Raw genomic sequence first — 19,155 nt, forward strand, 5'->3', positions numbered from 1 at the left:
AGTGGACAGTATGCATTTATGGTTTAAACTGAAGAGATACTGTATTAAACATAATACAATAATCAAACAGATAAAGTATGTGAATTTAACAAACTAATCAATAAAATTATATCAAATCATCTGAAAACTATAAAATATATACAAAAAATATAAATGTGAAATACTGCAAAGGCAACTGAACATGAGGACGTGATTCCATCAGAATTTTCTACAGCCTGTCAAGGTACAACTGTGGAAACCACTCAGATGCTCCCTCCAGTGTACCAGAGTACGTCAATTTACCCTTATTAGCTGATAATTCTGATTATGTTCAAGATGGACACATTTCTAGCATAGCCCTCCTCTGAGAAAACCTAGCAATACATTTTTTTCAATCTCATCTGAAATGAGCAGTGTTGGGGGTAACGCATTACAAGTAACATGCATAACGCATTCAGATTACTTTTTTGATGTTACAAGTAAAGTAATGTGTTACAAGTAACATGCATTACGTAATCAGATGTTTTTTTATGTTACGAGTAATGTATTACAAGTAACATGCATTACCTAATCAGATTACTTTTTGATCTAACAAGTAAAGTAATTAATTACAAGTAATGTGCATTACGTAATCAGATTACTTTTTGATGTTACGAGTAAAGAAACGCATTACAAGTAACGTGCATTATGTAATCAGATTACTTTTTGATGTTACGAGTAAAGAAATGCATTACAATAATGTTCATTATGAAATCAGATTACTTTTTGATCTAACAAGTAATGCATTACAAGTCACATACATTATGTGATCACATAACTTTTTTGATGTCAATGAAAATTACATTCTAATAATACAAAAACATTTATTTACAGTCAAAAAAGTCACTGCAGATTAAGTATTTTCATAAACAATATTCACATTATAATTATGAATTGTAGCTGAAATATAGCCATTGATACATGAGGTCCACTATAGTGGACAGATGATTAATCAGATTTTTCTCCCAATCTAAAATCAAAACTTGGAAAATTTAACTGTGATAGGACTCATTAGATATTTCTTGATGCTGCAATATTTTTTTTGCGCAATTTTCCTACGGACAAAATTGCGATTGTTAACTCATGATTTCTGTTCTGTCTGTGCGCACCAATCTTGCACTTCTATCTCCTCCTCAACCAGACCACCTAGAGACTTCGGGTTTTCGGCATTATGTTAAGGAAGGTCTAATCTCGTATTTTTTTTGTATTGCACACAAAAAAAAAAAAAAAAAAAAAACATAAAAAGATTTACTATCTCTTAGTGTTGTGATCCCATGACGTCAGAAAATTGCGCTAAAACACTCACTGAGTTTTTATTACTTGTTTTTTACCTACAAGAGTCTCCTAAGATAGACGGATTGGGTGGATATTCTGGAGCAACTTGGCATTTCTGACTGACCATTGGCCATTTTGGTTTGGAGGGGGAAAAAATCGAAACACAACGGCTTGCCACTTGGTTGCAATGTATAGGATGATGCACCAGGGTCCACTGAAGAGGTTGATGTGCAACTATGCCATCAAAACCCGTGCAAATTCAAGAAAATGCTTTTTTAATAGCTGTCCACTGTAGTGACCACTATGCATGAAAGGGTTAAGAAAGGTGCATTGTGCAATAAAGAAGCTTTCCAAGTTTAATTATAATAGGGGTGAGCTTAACTAGTTGCCATTTCAACTCTATACAGAGAAAAAAATTGCCCAAATTAAAAAGTCTTTGGAAGATATCACTGAACATTTATTTAACCACAGCAAAAGTACATTTCTTAAAGCTGCAGTCCGTAACTTTTTTGGGTTAAAAATGATCCAAAATAAATTTTTGAGCAAATACATAACCAGCCAGTGTTCAAAACTATCTGCTTACCTTAGCTCGATTCAAAACGGTAAGCTTGTAATAATGTTTTTAAGTACTGGTGGATTTCCGCTGGAAATTCGAGCAAATCTTTGCGTCATTACGTCACATCTGTACACATAAAGAAGGAGTCTCGGCTAGTAGGCTATATTGCGTGTGAGGATGTTGGAGGTGGAGATTTATAGCCTTTTCTCACAGCACTTGATATAATTAAACTTATCAATTTAATGGCGGATCCAGAAAGGTTCAAACGACAATTGCCAGTGACAACTAGAGAATATAGATGGATTGGAAATGACAAAGCCATCTCCCATATAGCCAAATAAAAACTAAATGATTATTCATGTATCAATAAAGAACTGGCACCTGGTTATATACTATTATGAGAATACAACGATTTGAACAAGTTTCTGAACAAAATAGTCATTTGAAATAATTCCTCAGCAACACAATTGATGGAAAATGTTGCAACCATGTCAAGCGACTCCTAGTTATGGTTATTGTGCAAAATGTGGATGGGGGTGCTAACTATTACAGAAACACTTCCGAATTAAATTATGATAATGGCATGAAACACAGTCCATCCCGGTGAATGGAAAACACAGACAGTACAGAATCAAATAATGATACACTTTAGAGGCACAATTACAAGGCAAGCACATCAGAGCAGTTAGCAGACATGTCAAACAGTTGCAAGAATATGCAAACATCTCTTATCAAAAACACACAAGCAGCACCACGACCATCTGTTGATACAAGCTTAGCGTGTACAGCTCCGGGACTCCGGGTTCACAGCCAGAGCTGTCATTGTCTTACAACATAAATAAATGCAAAACTCGTAATACATTCATGAAACCCTGTTGTTTTTAATGCAGACTTGCCACACTTCGTGGCATTCGTGATTTGGCATCTGGCAATAGGACATTCACAGGTAGGCTATGAGCCAAAATGATTTGCTGGTGGCTTCACATGCAAACAAACCTGGCAGCTCTTATTACCTGCACATATACAATGAATTATGATTACAGATAAATCAATGGTTCATCTTCTGTTCTGTAGATCCACTTACAGTATAGCCCCAAGAACTATTGACACTTAATCACACTTAAAAATGTGTCTGCATTAGATAATACAATAATGTCATGACTTTCTTTCTCATGTGGTACATTTTCAGGTGCATTTTTTTCTCATGTTTACATACACTGTAAAAACATAATTTTTCATAATTTTTTATCTCAACTTTTTTCTTTTGAAAAATCAACTGAGGTAATTAATGTGGTTCAGTTAACATACTATTTTGAGTTTTAAAATAATATCTATTGTTTTAACTCAAATTTTTAATTTCAAAGAACTCTAAATTTTAAGGCAACCAGGTAACTCACTTTTTTAAGTTAAACCAACAAAATGTTTTACAGTGTAGGACAAGCGGTTTGGAAAATGAATGAATGGATTCCCATTCATTCATTCCCCATTCACCCCCCCCCCCCCATGCTTTTACAAAGAAGAGGGACTCAAAAGCATCATGCATCACAAATTTTCCATTATTTATATATTTATTCTGAAGACATACGTTAGATGTCTTTGATGAACATAATGTGTGGTTCTTTTTTTTTTACTTTTAGTTTGCTTTTGATTTCTTAAACATTAAAGCTCTCTAGAAAGAAAGAAAGCCAAATGGGTTTAAGTGGGTGATATATAAAATATCCTTTTTAAATAAACCTTTCTATATGAAAGAAAATCTGATTAGATGCCTTTGACAACATAAATACAATGTTCTGAACAGCTTTGATGTTGGATATGATAAGAATCTATAGGAAACAGTTACATTCATACGCAGAAAGCACTGAAGGGTCACAAGCCAGACCTTGTTTATCAGCTCAATGCACAAGCGAGCTGATCGCAGACCTGCATTTGGACTTTTAATTTATGCATATAATTATGTCATACTATTTTCCATTTCCCCATTCAGCAGCTACCCAAGTGCACAACGGCAAGTTAATCGCGTCTGACAGTGCAGCCCGAGCCACGTTCATTTCACTATTAATTAAGTCCCATGTCAGATTCATTAATTTTACTTTGTAATCACTGCCTGAGAGCATATGTCACATGCTAAATCCATTTACAAAAAGTATTCCATCTCCCATTGATAAATATTGACTCCTGCAAATACCATAAAATTTCCAGAGCAATCAGAGATCAGGGTTTTCTACACAAGGTTATTATATGGATTTGCCGAAAGCTCTTTTTGGTGGAAACAGAATACTATAATTTCTTGCAATCTTCCAAATGTATTTTCTGGTCATGCCACCTCTTCACACTGATGTATTTTATAGAGGTCAGAGGTCTATGAAATCAATTACATTTCCCCTCCCCTTTTCCCAGATACTGCTTTGGCATCTTCCTCGCTCGTTTTCTTTTAATCTATATAGGGTGTAAAATCATAACTGCAAACATTTTCAGTGTCCTGGAGATTTAAGCTGGTTTCAAAGAATTTGAGGCACAAAGGCAGAGCTTTATAAAAACTGGGAGAATTCTTTTGACAATATTTTCCTTCAACAAATTACAGATCGTAATTATTCTTTGAATAAAAGCTTAAAATTTGCCTTTTTACTTCTAATATTGTTTAATACATCACAAATGTATTTGCATGTGCCATGAATATAATCTGCTGTTTAGCATAACTAATGATCCATGGGTCCTCTCTATAACAATAACCAACTGCACAGTGAAAATATATAATATGCTAAGATGATGTTCAGTCACACTCAGTATGATGCATGGTTACAGATGTGAAACTGAAGGGCCCAATTAGAAGAACAGCTTCAATCATCCATGTCAATAATGTATGCATGTTCAATTAAAATTCCACAAACAAAAATGACTGCGTGCCATCTTATCAGCCAGGTGTAATATGAAACTGCTCATTCAATATCTTTCACAAAGTCAACCTACCTCAAATGTTACATAACGTACCACTTAAAGGATGCAAAATATGGAAAGAACAAAGCTTTAATGGCCTCTTTACGACTGGTATAAAAAGCAATTTCCACGAATGACTCAGCATCATATGTTGAAATTGCTTTCCATTTGAATTTTAAAGGCTTTTGGCTATGATCACAACGGATGTTATCAAGAATAGTGCGCATAAAAGATGCAGCACCTTGAGGCACTCTGTGCATCAAAAAATGAGGGCTGGCTATTAAAATTAACACTGAAAAGAAGCTGTTCTAAGGCCAGAAGCATCTCAGCACACTATTGAATTAGAGCCATTCGCATTATAACTTCACTCCGGAATCCAACTGAAAAATTCAAGCATGGAATTCAATTAAACATATCCACGGTTATGGCTATCAACCTCAAAAAGAGCTCTGCCGGCTTGGGATTGAGAAATGCACAAAATAAAAGTTTAGAGGCTTTGTAAGAGGCTTTAAAATGAGTGAATATATGCAAAGCAGGAGGTATTTGAGACCATTCAGCATTTTACTGCAAATTAAGCAGCTCTGAAATGTCATAAATTAGCATCAAGAAATATTCCTTCATTTTTTTTTCTTGCACTTGGCATGTGAATAAAAGTATAATGTACTGAATGTAGTTTAAAATTAACAGTCTCCATGGGAACCGGCAAACTAAATCTAATTTGCCAATATTGCGGTTGTATGCAGGATCCCCAGATCTTTTTAACAATTTGTTTCCATTGTTTTTATTTCAATTTTTTTTTATATGAAATTATGACGAGCTGAACATAAATGTTAATGCACCACTAAAAAAAAAAAATCATCTTAATTTTTTTGTTTTACCTTGTATGATATTTCCATGTCAGTGGGAACCCTGCATATGTCATTATTTTAAGGTCTTGCCATTTTGTTTCACTTCAAAGGTCACTGAGAGACAAAATAAATGTGTTGACTGTGACAGTGACACAGAAAAGTGATGGGTTTGCGTGGTAGAATGCTGATGACATCAACCTACATCAATGCACCAATCCACAGAAAGTTTCCACCTCATCATTTTTCTGATCATGGGGTATTACCCTTTGTCATTTTATTCCTTGTTTTTATTCCTATTCAGTTTTTGCACAACCGTCACTGTTCCTCTTGGCCCCCATTCAAGTTACTGTTCCCCATGTTCAGGGACTGTTTGTGAACATTATCATTCTGAATGGCCTTTTTATTTAGGGCATCTAGAGGACTCTGGGTTTCCTTCTGCACGTCCAGTGAGCACTTGGATACTGCGCTGGCCACCTGGCAGAACTTCCTCAGGAGAATCTCTCTCAGGAGCAGGTAAACCCACGGATCTAGAATCTGATTGAGCGAGGCCAGACGTATGGCTGTGAGAAAGAAATTACAGTCCATCTGTAAGTCCTGGGGTGAGAGAGACACAGCAGCAGAACTGCACTGATGGGAGGATGTGTGGGTTGAGATCATCTTCAACATAAGGACCTGCAGAATGGGAGGAGACACACCAAAATGGGCATATTATATGAATGATTAAAAAATTAAGAAAAACTCTTTGTGCTTATAGACTTCCAAAGACTGCTCAGCAGATTTCTGTAATTCTGTATGCCGGTCATTCACAAAGTTTTACACCCCTGCAGGTTTTTAGGTACCAATAAATGTTCAGTACTCTTAGTTCCAGGAAATGCTGTTTTATGGATATTTGTCATTTTTTAAATAATAAACGCTATCAGTTGATATTGGATATGTATTGACTGAAATTGGATATTTAATTGTGCAGTAATCTGATTCCCCTAATTTTACATTTAAATTAACTTTGGCGCCAAATAACGCTCACTTAATTAATACTTAAAAACACTTATAATTTAATAACAGTGCTAAATGTAATCTTTATTAGATCTCAAAATACTGCATATAATAACATTGTGATGTCTTGTTAAAATGGCTAATTAGTGTTGGGTGTTATTTAAAAAAAAAAAATTAAATATCTGCAATTTATTACTATTGGCCATAACATATTCAACCCATTCTACAAAAAATGAATTTGCATATTCTGCGTGGGCCTAGTTATGAAATTACATAACTGGGAAAAACTGACATTTTTGCAGAATGTAAAATCATAACAGCAACTCTTTTTGGATAGAAATCACAGGGTAAACAGTAACTAATCTCAAATGATTGCTAAAAAAATACATACTGGTAACAAGTACAGCCCTCCAACATTGTAAAAAATGTTTGCGGTCTTAAATTTTTAAGTACAATCAACTTGGATGTTTAAGTCATCTCAACTTAAATTACATTAAACTGACTTTAAAAATGAGTTGAATCTTGTATAAACATGTTGTTATAACTTATTGATCATATATTTTTACAGTGAACATGTACAGTACTAAATACCTATGGAGTTCACCCTAGACATTCATATATTCTGTTTTATCCAATATCAATTGAGGCTTTTTGTTGCAGGGTACATTAAAGTTCGAGCAGGAATGACACTGCAAGCTTTCATCTGATATCTACAGTAAGTGCGTCTGGCAAAGGCTGATATGATACATACCAGTAGAGGTGACCAGCAAGTCAACAGGACACACATAATGCCCATCAACTGAATAACAGTCTCTGTTGTTAACCTTTCCCATTGCTTGGACGACTGGGTCGAGCTTGGCTTCGTTTTGCAACGTGTAACCAATGCACGAATGGTCATAACATTACAAGACAAAGTAACCAGTAAAGAAAATATCCCCAATACCGCAAAGGTCGTGGCAAAAAACGTATTTCCCGTTATGTCCTTGTCACCTGTACTTATGAAGCACCAAGAGCCTGGCCACTGCAAAGTGTACTGCCCAACCCCAGCAATGGGCAATAAGGCAAAGATCAAAACTAGGCACCAAATGATGACCAGAACCTGCTTGGTCACACTGGTTTTCATGTAATGTGAGTACCAGTGAGGAGCAGTGATGGCCAAGGCCCTTTCAATGGCCATGGCACTGGCTAAAAAGAGAGGACACAAGCCAAAAGTGGTCATGCACACCCCGAAGAAGGCGCACAGAGTTCCCGATGGGTCCACGCGTTTCCATTTCAGATCTGCTCTGTACACAGAAATGACAATCGGACTTGTAAGCAGTTGGCCGAAAAGATCAGTTAACGCCAACGAGCCGATGCAAAGCAAAAAGGATTTCTTCCTTTTGTTTTCCTTTTTTCTGTATGCACTAGAAACTAGCAGCATAGCGAGAGAGTTTCCGACCATTCCAGTGATCATCATAACGATGGGGAAAAACACGGACACCGAGCCACAGCTGGCGCCGTTGCCCGTTCTGTCCTGCGAAGATTTGGAGACGTTCTTCTCCCACGTCATGGTTCCAGCAGTCAGGTTTTGTGGCAAGACATCTGAAGACTGACATTTGGATGTCATCCTTTTTCAGGGAGCGTGTTCATGGCCACAATAGCCCTTTGAAACAGGTAGAGTGCTCAGTGAAGTCCGTCTCACTTTGTGCGCTCTGCTGTCCGAGCGCGCGCTATAAACACAGAGGCGGGACCCTTATGGAAATGTAAAATATGCTGAAAAAGACAACAGAAGTGCAAGTTCAACAAAGAATATATTTACTTCAACAATACTGTTTTAATATATATAGCCTATATAAGCTACACGTGTTGCTCAGTTCCAAATGCGAATTCAGTAAGATTTTTTCCTGCTGTTCGGTGACGGTGTGTGTCAGAAAAGAGTAAATTTGGCCCTCAACCAAAGCCGAGGGACCACATTCGTTTGTGTATAACCGAGGGAATTTAAAAAAAATACAATGTGAATTAGCCTACACAAACTTTCAGTAGGTGAACTTTTTAAAAAATTTCTCAAGGAGATTTTAGGTTTAACGATCGCTCAATTTTTAAAAACAAAATACAAATAACTTTGGTGATAGGCAAATCTCTAAACGGGAATAAAAACTCACTGTTGAATGTTTAATTCGATAATGATTCCCTGCACCACCAGCTCACAGATGCGTTTGAACGCAACAAGTGCCATCTAGCGCACGTGAAACGATTCTCAGCAACTCGTCGTTATAATGTGCAAACGTAGAGTAGGTGTATTTTGATCGTTAACAATAATTCATACAGACTCATAATAAAAAAAAATTCTATAAAATAGACAAGGACATTAAGCGAAAAACTTGATGTGTAATTTCACAAACATCACTAAAATTTACCACGAGTAGCAGCGTGGTAGCCTATATGCTCTGTGATTTAAATAAGGGGGAGGCAGACATATTGGGGAGAGAAAAATTCTCATCACATCTCCCAATACAATAAACATGGAAAGACAAAAACAGTGCAAACAAAAGATTCAGATTAACAAGTGTTTATTCATGTTGATTACACTGTCAAATCATGTTAATGAACAGTAAAACATTTTCATATTTCATGTCAGAAGGGGTGGGGATGGTTGAATATTTCAGATTACATGTTCCAAATTTGATTTTACCACGGAAGAAAAAACATAACCAGTAATTTACAAGTAATTTGAGTTTGTGCACTTTAAAACGTTTCTTAATTCTACAAGTGATGAATCTCAAAATTAAAAAAAAAAAAAAAAAAGGACAAACAAATTTTGCATTTCATCTGTCTTACCAGAAGAAAATAAATCTCTACAAGTATAAAAAACATACTTACCTTTAACGCACACAATTAGACAAGGCAATGTTATGCCTCAGAGGAAAATCACTTTTTAACTTTCAGATGCTGGCATTGCTGACATGATTAAATAATGTTTAAACAAGTGTTTTACATCACAAAAGATCTACAAAACCAGCATCTGATTGAGTATCTTTTTTTTAAATCAACAAATTTTTTGTTAATAAACTGGTTATTTGGACTGCAGTAATATCTGACAATGGATGGATAAAACTACTTCTGCCATATAAATTTACACAATTTGATGTCCAGGAAATATGTGCCATTTATACAGTCACAGACTTGTTTCTCTGTAAATCCACTTACGCTATAGACTTTACACCTTGAGTTATCGTGTTGAAAGATTTGGCTAGATGTAAAAAAAAAAAAAAAATTTTTTTTTTGAGAAGAGGTTATGTGAACGTGCGCAAGTTTTTTTCCCCCATGGAAATCAATGTGAACTCAAACAGTTGGGTAGTTGCAATAGCACAAAAAAACAAAACAAAACTGGAGTAGGAAAAAACAACATGCAGTTTTAGAAAGATCTGTTTCTTTTGCTAATCATTTCTGTTTTGAGCTTGAGCCAGAGTGGGACGATCCAGATGAGTCTCTGCGCCTAAAGAGAGGTAGAAAGAAAGAGACAAGGAGAAGGACCATGACTGATTAAGTGATTTGGCTCTTGATATCAAAACAAAGAATAAGGTTTTGTACAGAGAAAAGCACATTCGTTTCAATCATGTACTGTATTAGCACTGAGCCCTGTGTATAATGCAGAAGGACGCCTGGTATCCAGGACACCATGTGTTACACCAAACCTTTCAGACGAGTGCGATCGTGAGCGTCTTTTTTTGCGGCCACCAGAGGAGGACCTGGAACGACTCCTCTTCTGACCTCCCTCAGGCGATGATGAAGGGGAACGAGACCTCTTCTTTGAGGAAGCAGAGCCCTTTCCTGATCTGGAGCTGGATCTTTCAAAGGGGATAAATAAGCATTCACATGAGGTCAACAAATATCGCTATACAGATTACTATAATAACACTACCAAACAGACTGAAATGGGAGGAAAACATCCATCCACAGCCCTCTAAATACTACAACTTCTGAAAAAGACCAAAGCTGTAGGCCTGACCAGCTGAACTTTTCAAAAGAACAAAGCAGAACCCATCAAGAGTTTCAGAACAACTTGAAGCTCTAATTGCCTGTCAGATGTCACAGTGTAATCAGATAAATTGAACAAAAAGTAAAAAAATCCTGTGCAAAAATTCCCAAAGAAGCTACATTTCACTGCTCCCTCATCTTATTAACAGAGATCAAAAGTCGACTTCTGTTTAAGTTCACTAGAGCCACTGGCTATTCATACACACACTCTCTCTCCTGGAGAGTGCATGTGACCTCATTCACCTGGATTTGGACCTGGAGCGAGAGCGAGAGCGAGATCGAGATCGGGAACTGGATGAGCTCCTGGACCGGGATCTGCAAAACACGGGCATCAACAAAAACACACCACAAATTTCCAATTTTTCTGAAAGTTAAAGATATTCTGATGAAAACCCAAGAACAGTCACTATCAAATGACAAGTGTTTAAAAAAGGAAAGATCAGCTTTGACATTTTTCAGACAAAATATCTACTTAATCATCATAGAGGTTTGCATAAAAGGTCTTTTTGTGCATAAAGACATTTTGTTTAATCTTTAAACCCTTTTCAAGTTGTGTTAGTGGCATGAATTACTTCAAATTGTAGAGCATTGAATTTACATGATTGTTTTCGTCAAATAGCATCAAGTTTTATACTATCATGTCAGAATCAAAAATGCAGTTGAAAAAGACAAAATATATTTTTTACAAATACTAAAAGGAAGCAAAAAGGAAAGAAAAAGAAATTAAACATTAAAACAGATTAATACGATAAGATTTGAATAAAGATTTGAGCTGATACTGACATTTGCCTGGAGTTACCCTTGACCTGTACCCTTTTACCTGGACCTAGACCGGGAACTTGAACTGGACGAGCGAGAAGATGAGCGCGAGGAGCCCGAGGGACTCCCTTTCTTCTCATCACTAGCATCCAAATCGTACTTGGACAAATCTGCATCTTCTTCTTCTTCATCATCATCGTCATCATCCTAATAGTGTCAAAATTAAAAGCACATCAAAAACTGTGACAGTAGTTTCATATATCTGCTAAAGATCCAAGGATTTGTTCACACTGCAGCCTATTACAATTTGTTATTCAAATCCTATCTGTATGACTGCGGTACCTTTACAAGTAAACAATTTGATAGTGTGGTCAATATAGCTATTCAAAATAAAAGTATAAGACCACTAACACAGAACTGCAGAAAATAAATCACTTACATCAAGTTTGTATTTTGAAAGATCTCCTTCATCTTCGTCTTCCTCATCATCGTCACCATCATCTTTTTTATCTTCTTTTTTTGGTTCCTCTTTCTTTTCAGTGTCCTTCTTACTTTTCCCACGATACTTCTTTTTTATGCGCCCAAACTGTCCAGAAGACAGACAAAATAATTAAATGACGAAAAATGACATAAATCAACTACTCATCTCTGTAGAATGAAAAATAAAAATCCCAACTGACCTCATCGTACTCGCCATCAGACTCCTCTCGCTCATTGTAGACTAAGTTCTCTCTCTCGTTGAATCCGCCACCGTATCCTGTTAAGAGACGAGGATCAAGCGTATGGCATTAACCAAAAATGATGGCAAAAAAATTCCGTCAATATGCAAAAAATTACACTGGCATTCTATTTTGAACAGACAGAGCATACCTGTCCTTTCCTCCAGTTTGGCATATTTAGGAGTGTTACACATGTTGCACTCTGATCTTCTGGCCCAGTTTACATTGCCACACCTAGATTTAAACAAACAAGAACAAGTTTAGAAATGAATAACTGGTGAATTAGCGATTCACAAATAGCTTATAGTCCAATATGGGTTGGATTTGGGAATATAACCCAGCGATTTCTGGTCCTGGAGGGCCACTGTCCTGCAGAGTTTAGCTCCATGCCAAATCATACACACCTGCCAGTGATTTTCAAATAATACTGAAGACTTTGGCCCTGTTTACACCTGGTATTAAGATGCGTTTTGGTCAATCGGATCACAAGTAGTGATCCTTTAGTTTCTGTTCTGAAAGCCGCAAGACCTAGAACGACAAGACATTTCCAAGCAATAGCCTATTGATATCACATCCGGGGGGATAAGTCAGTAAATTCGAGTAAAATCACAGGCTTCGCTTATCCTGTGCGAATGCGCCACATGAAATTCAGATGTGGGTGGGTAATTTCTAAATCACACGAGGTGCCCAGATAATACTAATCCAGTGCGAATAGGGCTAAAGTTTAAATCCCCTCTGGCTAGCGCGCTTCCCATAATGTTTACACATTAGGTCAGTAGGCAGAGAGAAGGAGGTCTTTTGAGGCTGGTCGAACGCATTCGACCACGTGAGTGTTTACACTATGAAAGTTTGTCTACTTTTACACCCCCTTTACACCTGTATTTAGAGTCGTCCACTTGTGATCTGATTGATCAAAATGCATCTTAATACCAGGTGTAAACAGGGTCTTTGTGACTTTTATGAGCATATGGCAGAAACACTGATCTATAACGTAAAATATATACATCTGTAATCTATATATAGAGACCAGTGAGCTGAAAGCAAGTCTGTAGTAGGGCTGTACTGTCCTAGTCGATTAGTTGGTCGATACGTTCTGGTTCGACCAAAATTCTGATTGGTCGATTTTCTGCCGCGTTTATTTCATCAGTTTTGCCGCGCTGAGGCGCGCTCATTTCATCAGGTGGAAAGCACTAACTGCTAATGGGGGTGTTTTCAGAGTACCCTTGTTTCACTGTAACAGTCTGTCTTCAAAACACCCCCCTTGTTTTCACCTTTTTTGGATTAGTTCAACCCAAGAGAGAGCGTCGAGCGTAGAAGGTTTGATGCTGAATATTATTTATTTAATTCTGAGAGCGTTTAATAGTCAGTCCTCTTCTAACATGTCAACAACAAAGAAATCGACAGTGTGGCAGCATTTTGTTAAAATTGATAACAGGAAAAAGGTCGAATGCAAAGTTTGCAAGCAACAGTTTTCCACAGCTTGACGACAAACATGACATATCATCTAAAAGTGGTAAGCTCACTTGTCTGCGTTAGCTTGCCCTGTCTGTTTTGAGTAGGCTATGAACATATCAGAATTTGCATATTTCAATGTTTTAGTGTGATAACCTAACTTTTTTATTTTTTATTTGGAGCCTAATGCGCAATTGCGCTGTGCTGTTGGTTGTGTTAGTTTTGAGCCTAGGATGCTTTATTTTTCAGTTATGCACTTTATTTCGTTTCTGCTCTTGATCTGGTTTGTTTAATAAATATTATTTTTTTATTAAAGTGGACGTGCCTTTTGTGTTTATTAAGAGTAAAAGCTTTAAGTTAATAGTCTATTCGTGTCTCAGCTGCGAAGCTGAGCTCATGTTCAGCCTCGCTCGGTGCGAGGACATGCACGGTGAAATGATAGTGTCTGACAGTTATAACTTATTATTATAACATATGACAAAAATAATTGTCTAAATTATGTTGCATATTCCTCAACAGTTCTTGTGATGATATCACTAGTTGACAACATAGTACTATTTTCGGAAATCATAAGCTATAATATTGCGCAGGTGCACGTGATGCAGCGCTGTCAGAGCTGACAGACTCGAGTGTCAGACTCATTTCAGTGCAAAATAATTAGGTCAAAAACGATTTAATATACTGCAAATAGCCTACTAGTTGTTTATGTTTATTTATAATTCATTTAGGCGGACAACAAGGCTACCAAGTACTGCGCACAGTGCGCATCTAATTAATTTAACGTTTTTTTTCTAACGTCATTTTTAGTCGATTTTAGTCGATTTTTAGTCGAAAATTTCAGGACTTCAGTCGACCAAGATTTTCTTTGGTTGAGTACAGCCCTAGTCTGTAGCAAATGGTTTAAAGTTGATCACTAAACTTTCACAGTATGCTTTATGTAACAACATTTTTGTTGTGATGCCATGAATAATTAAGTGACAAAAAATAAATATTTTTATTTTAAACTCAGATGCAGTTATTTGGGTTTATTGTCCAGAATATAATTATTTTGTTTAGGCTATTTCCATGGTTTCCAAATTGAATGAATGACGCTCGACTCGGAAGTACGAGTTTCCAAGGTGCACTTGAAGGCAGCATTTGGTTTGAATTTCACAGGAGTGTTTGATTTAGTTTGATTGAGCCTAAGTCCACAGAACAACGGCCTTTCAGGACTAGAACTGCCCATCCACACCTTCAATACAACCCCCCCCCCCCCAAAAAAACCTGGATAAAACCAGAGCAGCATTACACAAAAAGCTTTTTTGAGGGATACAAAAGCGACAATTTTTTACTTGTGAACTGACAAGATATTACACTGTGTACATTTATTCTGTTTCATTAAGCAGAATGAACAGTGTGTGTTTCAAATGAGAAGTAAAATATGAAGGAGTTGGAAGTAATGGTTTACTTTACTATCACATCAAATTTACACATTGGAAGTATAATTTTATAGCAATACCCACGTTTTGCACTGCCAGTCGTTTGCACTGAAGAGACCTCTGCTCTTCTCAGCAAGGGTCTTTCCAATCTCTGTCCCCCCTGCTTTCATCATCTTTGCTTCAGTTGTCTTTTCTGTTTAAAGAGCATTGACTAATTAGTTTAAACTAATCATGTTAAAGGGATAGTTCACTCAAAAGTGAAAATTCTGTTACTCTCTTATGTCAAATCAAGTCTTTCATTCATTTATTTTCAAAACACAAATTAAGACATGTTTAATGAAATCAAAGAGATTCATCCCTCCATTAAAAAGTCTATTCACCCCAAACTCTGACAATTCAAAACGTTTATAAGGAGATAAATGAAAAATAAATGACGAAGAAATTTTATTAAAGGAATAGTTCATTTAAAAAATGAAAAATATGTCATCGTTGACACACCCTCATGTTTTTTTAAACCTGTATGAATTTTATCCTTCTGCTGAACACAAAAGATGATATTTTGAAGAATGTCGGTAACCAGACAGTTGATGGGCCCCATTGACTTACATAGTAGGAAAAAAATACTATGGAAGTCAGAGGGGCGAATCAACTTTTTGGTTATCGACATTCTTCAAAATATCTTCCTTTGTGTTCAGCAGAAGAAAGAAATTCATACAGGTTTGAAATAACTTGAGGGTGAGTAAATGATGACAGAATTTTTATTGTCAAGTGAACTATTCCTTTAAGACTTTTAGTAAACCAGATAAACATTGAATTTGGTTTCCTTTTGCAATCTCTTTATGAATTCGTTGAACCGTCAGAGTTTAGGCTGAATAGACTTTAAATGTAGGAACAAAAATCTCTCAGCCTTCCTTAAAAATAAGTTAATTTGTGTTTCGAAGATGAACAGAAGTCTTATGGATGTGGAACAACATGAGGGTGACATAATTTTTGGGTGAACTACCCCTTTAGGAAAGAACTTTAAGCATTAAAACACAATGTATTGGACACATTTAGACACACGTCTAAATATAATTCACTTACCCCTGCCACATCTGTTACAGCTCGTTCTTCTAGCAAAGTTGACATTTCCACACCTTAGATGTTACAAAGATAAAACTGGTTAGGTCTCAAGAATAACGTTACATTATAAACACCAATCAACATTCATACACACAATGAACAGGCTACCTCACTGACACTTTCAAACAATAGTGAGACGCTCCAGTGGTGCACACAGATTTATTTATTTAAGTTAATTAGCCCAATGGCACTGCATTTTCTAATAAAGACGATATAATGGCAGTTAGTAAGCAGACTTGCGCACATATCTGACTAGCTAATTGTTAATGTTTACCAAAGAATTTTGAGTATGCAACGCTAAAAAAAAACATTTGATTACCAGTGTTTTAGAGGAAAGAAAGAGTTTACCGTTTAAATTTGTGAAATTACGCTTTTAATGGCGTTTACAGGCCCATTCACACACTACAAACGCGCGCTAAAGCTAACAGAAGCTATGCTAACAGTAGCATGTGAGCTTCCCTCGTCCAATATTGATTTCGCACAAGTTTTGGCTTTAAAGAACTGCAAACATATCCATCATTAGGCTTTTTAATAAACCACTATGCATCAAGTCTTACTTTTTATCGGGACAGATCCAGTCCCCGTCGCTAACGCGAAAACTCTTCCCGGACATGTTCGTCCTCTCAGTTGCCCCCGCCACAATGCTTCAAAGAAATGAACACCTTATGAGAATCAATATGTGTTTAATACACCAACACTACCGAGTTTCAACATTAAACGTACGGCAAAAACAACACTTTTCAGATTCAGAGTGTGAAAGAGCGTATATTATACGAGAATTCGTTTGCTGCCACACCGAAAGGCACACATGGGTTGCGTCTCAAATCTAATTGGCTGCTTCCCTTCGCAAATTTTGGACACGACCATAGACTGTAAAAAATAGGACACGGCAGGCGGATTCCAGACACCAAACGATGCTGCCTTCGTAGGCGACTTGCTAGGTTTTGAACCACAGCCACAAACTTCACATGCAACAGCACAACCTTACGCATTACATACGTGCTATGAACTTCGATTTATTTCTTAAAGAAACGCATTTGTCTAAACCAGCCAACGTGAGACAGATCAAACAGATGACAGGCCTACTCCTGATTGCCAAAAATAGACACTACACATTCGTTTTAATTCCCTGCATGAATCATTTTCATGATTTCATATTAGCCATTTATTTATTTTTGTAGAGAGTTTCATAAATAACAATAGCCTACAATTAGAATAAAAATATAATAACAAACAGCAAAAAATTCAAATTCAACACGTTAATGGTATTCGGTGGTACCCTATATGGTATATCTATCTATCTATCTATCTATCTATCTATCTATCTATCTATCTATCTATCTATCTATCTATCTATCTATCTATCTATCTATCTATCTATCTATCTATCTATCTATCTATCTATCTATCTATCTATCTTACGTTCTATCAGTTGTTTGAATTGTACACAGTTGTTTTGAATTTTACACCTATTGAGGAAACTGATGAATTGCTTTTGGGTTTGTTAAATATGTTGTTGAATGTGTATGTTTGACAATATGTGTTAATAAATAATTTATATTATTAAGACACAGGATTCTTTTTTGATAAATCAGGGATTGCCCACTTTACCTGAAAATAAATTTGTCTCGAGTGCATGATCTCAAAAATAACCTTGCAAATAACGCGTTATAACTGTACCTGGACCTTAAAATGAACAAAAGTAGTAATGAAAAAAAAAAAAAAAAAAAAAAAAAAAAAAAGGCTATCTAAATTACAAGTTTAACAAAAATTGGCCCACTTTACCTGCATTCACCAGATACAACAAATGCAAAAAAAAATAATATATATATATAGCCTATTTTTTTTTTTTTTCCAATCCACAAAATTCAAAGGTATAAGTTCATAAAATATTCGGGTTATATTTTATATCTATTTGTTTTAACTTTCGCACGTGTGCTTTAAATGTGTCCACTAGATGGCAGATTGTGTTCACCACACAACAGCCTGCCAGGCTACATTTGGCAGCAATGTCTGTGCTCACTACAGGCTTGTTCCCATGCTAACATTTACACATGCATCACAGAAAAGAGTAAAAATCACAGACCTACATGCCATTGCCATATGTGAGGAACATGCAGATTTCCACAGACATATGGTGACATATCTCTGAATCTTTCCTTTCAAATGTTATCCTTATGCAATGCCTCACACGTTGTGCCAACATTTTGCAGACCTTGGTTCGGTTCGGCATGAAGGCACACACGTTGCTGGGCCAGATGGAGCTGAGACATTCCTCCCACTGCGAGTTCTCAGTCCTGCAGGGACTTAGATAGGACCCATCCTTGTTGGTGCTCACCAAGCTAAGCCTGTCCTCCATTCTCTGCCAAACTCACACTGTTTCAGAGGTCTCTCGCACAGCTGGTGCGTTGCTTATGAGTCAGGGTGCCCACATTGTTTTTCAAGTAGAGGTGTTTAAAAATATCTGATGCCCACATTTTGCCGTGACCATTTACATAAACACATTTTTGGATGGACAGTCTTTTGATGAATGTTACATATAAATGTTAAATATTGAAGAGTGATGTAAATGACAAAGACTTAATGACAGATTTGATTTTACATTTATGCTTTTTAGCTTGCACCTTTTTATCAAATCGACTTCGATAAAACAGCGTCAGCCAAGAAAGGTTATGTAAATATATTAAGATTAGCCTTCCCTTCTACCATGTTTGTGTATGTGCATAAAAATACAAATACACATTTCAGCAGGAGCTCATTGAAATGAAAACAAGAACTTTATGAATAATACATTTCTTTATCAGTAGAATCATGAGAAAGAACACTCTTCTGTGAGTGGATTTATTTTTTTTATTTTTTTTTTACTATTCAAAATAGTCCCGCAACACTTCTCGGCATCCTCATGCCTCCTCTCACCTCACACTTATAAGCAATCATTGATACAACAACTAACAGCAATAATCGATCATGGGTGCAAATGTGTTTTTGGGCTTGCAAATGTCACCGTCCAGTGCTTGGTCATCCTTGGGATGTTCCACTCAGGT

General features: G+C 36.5%; 2 protein-coding genes across 4 annotated transcripts; both read right to left on the reverse strand.

Annotated features, from left to right (window-relative positions):
• Window positions 1-1,738: 1,738 nt before the first annotated feature.
• Window positions 1,739-8,532, reverse strand: ptger3 (prostaglandin E receptor 3 (subtype EP3)). Its single transcript, XM_079883477.1, has 2 exons — window positions 7,376-8,532; window positions 1,739-6,303 (listed from the first exon to the last, which is right to left on the reverse strand). The coding sequence occupies exons 1-2, from the start codon at window positions 8,228-8,230 to the stop codon at window positions 5,947-5,949; spliced, it is 1,212 nt and encodes a 403-aa protein (XP_079739603.1). The 5' UTR covers window positions 8,231-8,532; the 3' UTR covers window positions 1,739-5,946.
• A 626-nt stretch (window positions 8,533-9,158) lies between these two features.
• zranb2 (zinc finger, RAN-binding domain containing 2) lies at window positions 9,159-17,205 on the reverse strand. 3 transcript variants are annotated; one of them, XM_079883480.1, is made up of 10 exons: window positions 16,669-17,205; window positions 16,073-16,125; window positions 15,074-15,182; window positions 12,271-12,353; window positions 12,081-12,157; window positions 11,840-11,986; window positions 11,462-11,607; window positions 10,885-10,956; window positions 10,299-10,445; window positions 9,159-10,099 (listed from the first exon to the last, which is right to left on the reverse strand). In XM_079883480.1, exons 1-10 carry the CDS (start codon window positions 16,722-16,724, stop codon window positions 10,045-10,047), a joined length of 945 nt encoding a protein of 314 aa, XP_079739606.1. In that variant the 5' UTR covers window positions 16,725-17,205; the 3' UTR covers window positions 9,159-10,044. The 3 variants fall into 3 exon arrangements, with proteins under 3 accessions (XP_079739606.1, XP_079739605.1, XP_079739604.1); XM_079883479.1 differs by having other exon boundaries at window positions 10,299-10,451; XM_079883478.1 differs by having other exon boundaries at window positions 10,083-10,451.
• Window positions 17,206-19,155: the final 1,950 nt, after the last annotated feature.

Source organism: Squalius cephalus (assembly GCF_949319135.1).
Source record: "Squalius cephalus genome assembly, chromosome: 10".
NCBI lineage: Eukaryota > Metazoa > Chordata > Actinopteri > Cypriniformes > Leuciscidae > Squalius > Squalius cephalus.